Source organism: Oncorhynchus mykiss, chromosome 18 (assembly GCF_013265735.2).
Source record: "Oncorhynchus mykiss isolate Arlee chromosome 18, USDA_OmykA_1.1, whole genome shotgun sequence".
Lineage (NCBI taxonomy): Eukaryota > Metazoa > Chordata > Actinopteri > Salmoniformes > Salmonidae > Oncorhynchus > Oncorhynchus mykiss.
Window position 1 is genome coordinate 47,237,690 of NC_048582.1, and position 3,977 is coordinate 47,241,666.

Consider the following 3,977-nt stretch of genomic DNA (forward strand, 5'->3'; position numbering starts at 1 on the left):
TGGAATGCCAGATGGGCAGGATATGGGTTTGTACTTAAGAATATTTTATTAGTTCCACTGAGCCAAGCACATCTGAAGACATGGAATGATGTTTAATACTATCTTAATCCAGGCTGGTTAGCAGTGCCATGTGTCTGATAAGACGTGAGGGTGAAAGTGTGACAGATATCCTCATCATGGATGGGGGCCTGATGGCACACACTAGCTCCTCCTGCTCACACGCTTCCAGCAGGGGGCAGTAATGATCTCCATCTATCAGAGTGACACCTGCTAGACTGGTGGGGAAGAGCAAGAGAGAAAAAGTGTCCTGTGTCTCTCCATATGGAGCATACCTGGTGATGTTTGATTCAGATTGGTCAAGCAGGCACAAACAAGCAGTTAGTGACATTCTGGGTACAAGGTTTGCAAGGTGAAATTCCATTATAGAACCCACACATGCAAATACTCCAATGACAATGCTGCTATTCCTGTTTCCTTTCTGACAGTCATATTCTTAGATGTATATTGGCTATGCTAACATAAGATATGAGGCAAGATGTACAGCTCATTTTGAAACATGGAGCTGAGCTCAGTAACAAGAATGTTTGGCCTGATACCGACGAGACGGCCTTTCGGGAGGTCAGAGAACTGGCAGAGTGGTACCAGAAAAACCTCTCCCTTAACGTGAGCAAGACTAAGGAGCTGATCGTGGACTACAGGAAAAAGCGGGCCGAACAAGCCCCCATTAACGGGCCTGTAATGGAGCAGGTCGAAAGTTAGGTACCTTGGTATCCACGTCGCCAATTAACTCTCATGGGTCAAACATACCAAGACAGTCGTGACGAGGGTACGACAACCCCCCCCCCAAAGAGACAGACAAGAATTGGCATGGGTCCCCAGAAGGTTTTACAGCTGCACCATCAAGAGCATCCTGATCGTTTGCAGTCCAAGTTAAACTGCGTTCCGGTTCCGGAGTGCCAGGTCTAGTACCAAAAGGCTCCTCAACAGCTTAATGGCATCTCAAGCTATAAGACTGCTGAACAATTCATTTTTAAAAATGAAAGGGGCTTGCAAGTAAACATTATGGCAAAATTCACACTTGTAGTCAGCGTATGTGACAAGTAGTTTGTCATTTTCTGGATGATCAGACAATGGAGAAAAAAAAAATCCATTTACTTTTTTGGAGAGGGGGGGGGGGTTAATGAAATACTTCAGAGAACTTTCAGTAGGGTTTAGTGAGATAGAAAGCAAGTGCATTAGAGTCACCATTAATATTAAGGGCATCAGGCCCAAAACTCTGATTCAGGCTCATTGATTGCAGAGGTCCAGTGATGCAAAAGATCCTGTCAAATGCCAGAGAGCCAACATTTCTTCTACTGGAACAAGCAACCTAGCTACCACAACACACATCCCTTTGAAGGCATTCAAAACATTTGTCTGGAAACACTTAGAAAGATAAAGACTTATGTATTAGTACATTTTATTTAAAACAATTGAAGTAGAGAAGTCCTGACAACACTTCCAGGTCACAGCACCTAGAAGACAAAAATATTAGTAACAAGCATACATGAAAGCAAAGACAGGTGCCAAGGCTGCATTTACACAGGCAGCCAAATTCTGATCTTTTGACTAAGCCAATCGCACAAAGATCAATGAACTGCCTATGTAAACCTAAACAGCCCAAATGGCATAAAAATACAGAGAAACTGAAATCTCACCTCAACTGGTGGCTACAGATCCCACTTCGTCATGTTCTGGACTCCCCTAAAGCTCTGGACTCAATTTAGGTTGTGCTAGGGCCTTTCTGCTTGGCAGATAGTGGTTTGGCTGTGGCTTGCTGACACTTGAAGAGCTGGGTTGAGTGGCTAGGGGAGGCACTACTCCTACCGAGTAGGGTCTTTGAGCCGGTGGATTGTAGATCCGCCGTACAATTCTGGGATGCTGTGCATGATGGTCAGGGCAAAGCGGCGAGGGTTGATCGAGCTGGCACTGCCGGTCCTGCTCTGGGTAGGGCCATAGCTGCTAGACAAGAGGCTCTGTGTTGGACTTCACTGCATTGAACAAATAGCTGGGCTGATAGCGTTGACTGGGGACAGGTTTAGAGCCACTTGGCTTCTGGGCTGTGGCAGGAGCATTCTGGATGAATGTTGAAGAACTGGCAGCCTGGGTAGAACTGAAGAGGCTGGAGACTGGCCCACTACTGGCAGCATAGCTGGGCTGGTAGCTCCCCCACTGAGCAGACATTTGTCCGTACTTCCCTTGGGCAGGTTTTGCAAGGAGATTCTGGCTGTATGTTGAACCCCTTCCACCTTGGTTAGAGGCAAACAGGCTTGGGCTTGCACCAAGGTCAGAGCCAGGCTTGTAGGCGCCATAGGAGTTTCCACTAGCTGTAGAGCTGGGGCGAAAAAGACTGGAGCGAGAGGCCAGGCTAGAAGTGGGCATGCCGCGACTTGAGGTAGAGGCTCCAGCTATTCTCTGGCCAGAGGTTTGGGCATATTGATTGGAAGTTGAAACACTTCTACTGGCAGAGTTGCTCTGGTATTGCATGACATCTTGGGAGAAGCTAGGCTTGTAGCTGTTTGTTGCACTCCCACCTTCAGTAGAACCAAAACTCAGAGGACCTGGTCTAAATGAAGTTTGTGAAGAAGCACTTGAGGGAACTTCACGGTCAGGAGTGGAAATTGACCGGGCAGAGATCTCCATTGGTCCCTTGAAAGCCAGGGAAGGGAAGCTGCTCCCTTGCTTCAGGTCCTGGACATAGTGGGTGAGGGAGGTAGTTTGACCATAGAGCCTGGGAGCTCCTCTACTCAGAGTCTGGACAAATTCGCTCTGGGTAGAGCCATAGTTAGGAGTAGATGGTTTCAGGTTAGAGGCAGTTCTACTCTGGACATTAAACACAACATCAGGATTCTGGACTAGTCCAGAGCTGCCGGAGTGAGGCTGTACAGTACGAAGAGTGTTGGCCTGGATTCGCTTTACCTCCCAACTTGAAACTGGCCTTAATGCACTGGGGTCAGTGACACTTTGACCATAGGTTCTGCTGGCCTTGGTTTGATGCTTGTTGTGGGTGACAGAGGATCCACTGGCTATAGAACCAGAGAGGCTAATGTCAGTATTCTTGGCACGGGTCCTCTTACCCTTTGTCTGGGCGGAGGTAAAGCTGCTGGGGATAGATCCAGAGCCCCTTGGGGCTGGCTGGAGGGAGCTTGAAGCAAAGCCTCCGAGTGTGTTGTAGCCAGTCCCGCGGTAAGTAGCTTCTCTCTGGACCGAACCAGAAGTGTGAGAGGCTGGTCTGAATTGATCCTGGGGATAGCTGCCACCTGTTTGCCTCTGCTCAACTTCCATTCTGGAAGAGCCAGAAAACCCATAGCCTCTTACTCTCTGGGCATCTAAACAGAAGGGAAGTTATAGATTCAGTGCCAAACTTGAAGGTTGGTCTGACAAAAGTGACAACGTTTTGTGTTCATGCCTTACCACGTGGAGCCCATGTAAAACTGGAGTGCTCTGCAAACAATGAGCAAAGGAACATAATCCTGTCAAGAAAAGAAGTTGCCATTACACATCAACATTCCAAATACAAGCAGCAACCTTGCAGTTGACCTGAAACACATTGGTCAAAGAATCTTACCCCAAATTAATTCCAAAAGCCATATCAAAGCCTTAAACCACCAACAGCCCAGACAACGCAAAACTCCGCAATTAGTAGCTCAGTGCCTTACTGCCATGCTTAGTTGACGTACCAGCTTGGTGTGTATTTATTGCCTGAACCTACAGTTGCCATCCAATCACTGGCTTATTGATTGATCATTCTCAGCTGTATGTCTTTGTGGAGCGGACAGATTTTAAAACAACCAAGGTGAGGACAGAGGACGCGAAGAGTTAAGGAAAGACTTTTGAAATTCACACAAAGAGGGCTAACGTTATGACACCACAATGACATGCAGATGAACATGATCAATCAATCAAACAGTGATGACAACTGGCTGTTCAGGCTATAA

At 47.2% G+C, this 3,977-nt stretch overlaps 1 protein-coding gene across 2 annotated transcripts; it reads right to left on the minus strand.

Annotated features, from left to right (window-relative positions):
• Positions 1 to 1,442: 1,442 nt before the first annotated feature.
• On the minus strand, positions 1,443 to 3,749 carry LOC118941173. Of its 2 annotated transcripts, none has more exons than XM_036952954.1 (4): positions 3,608 to 3,749; positions 3,454 to 3,512; positions 1,698 to 3,368; positions 1,443 to 1,514 (listed from the first exon to the last, which is right to left on the minus strand). In XM_036952954.1, the coding sequence occupies exons 1-3, from the start codon at positions 3,628 to 3,630 to the stop codon at positions 2,002 to 2,004; spliced, it is 1,449 nt and encodes a 482-aa protein (XP_036808849.1). In that variant the 5' UTR covers positions 3,631 to 3,749; the 3' UTR covers positions 1,443 to 1,514; positions 1,698 to 2,001. The 2 variants fall into 2 exon arrangements, with proteins under 2 accessions (XP_036808849.1, XP_036808850.1); XM_036952955.1 differs by having other exon boundaries at positions 3,454 to 3,483; positions 3,608 to 3,706.
• Between the last annotated feature and the right edge of the window lie 228 nt (positions 3,750 to 3,977).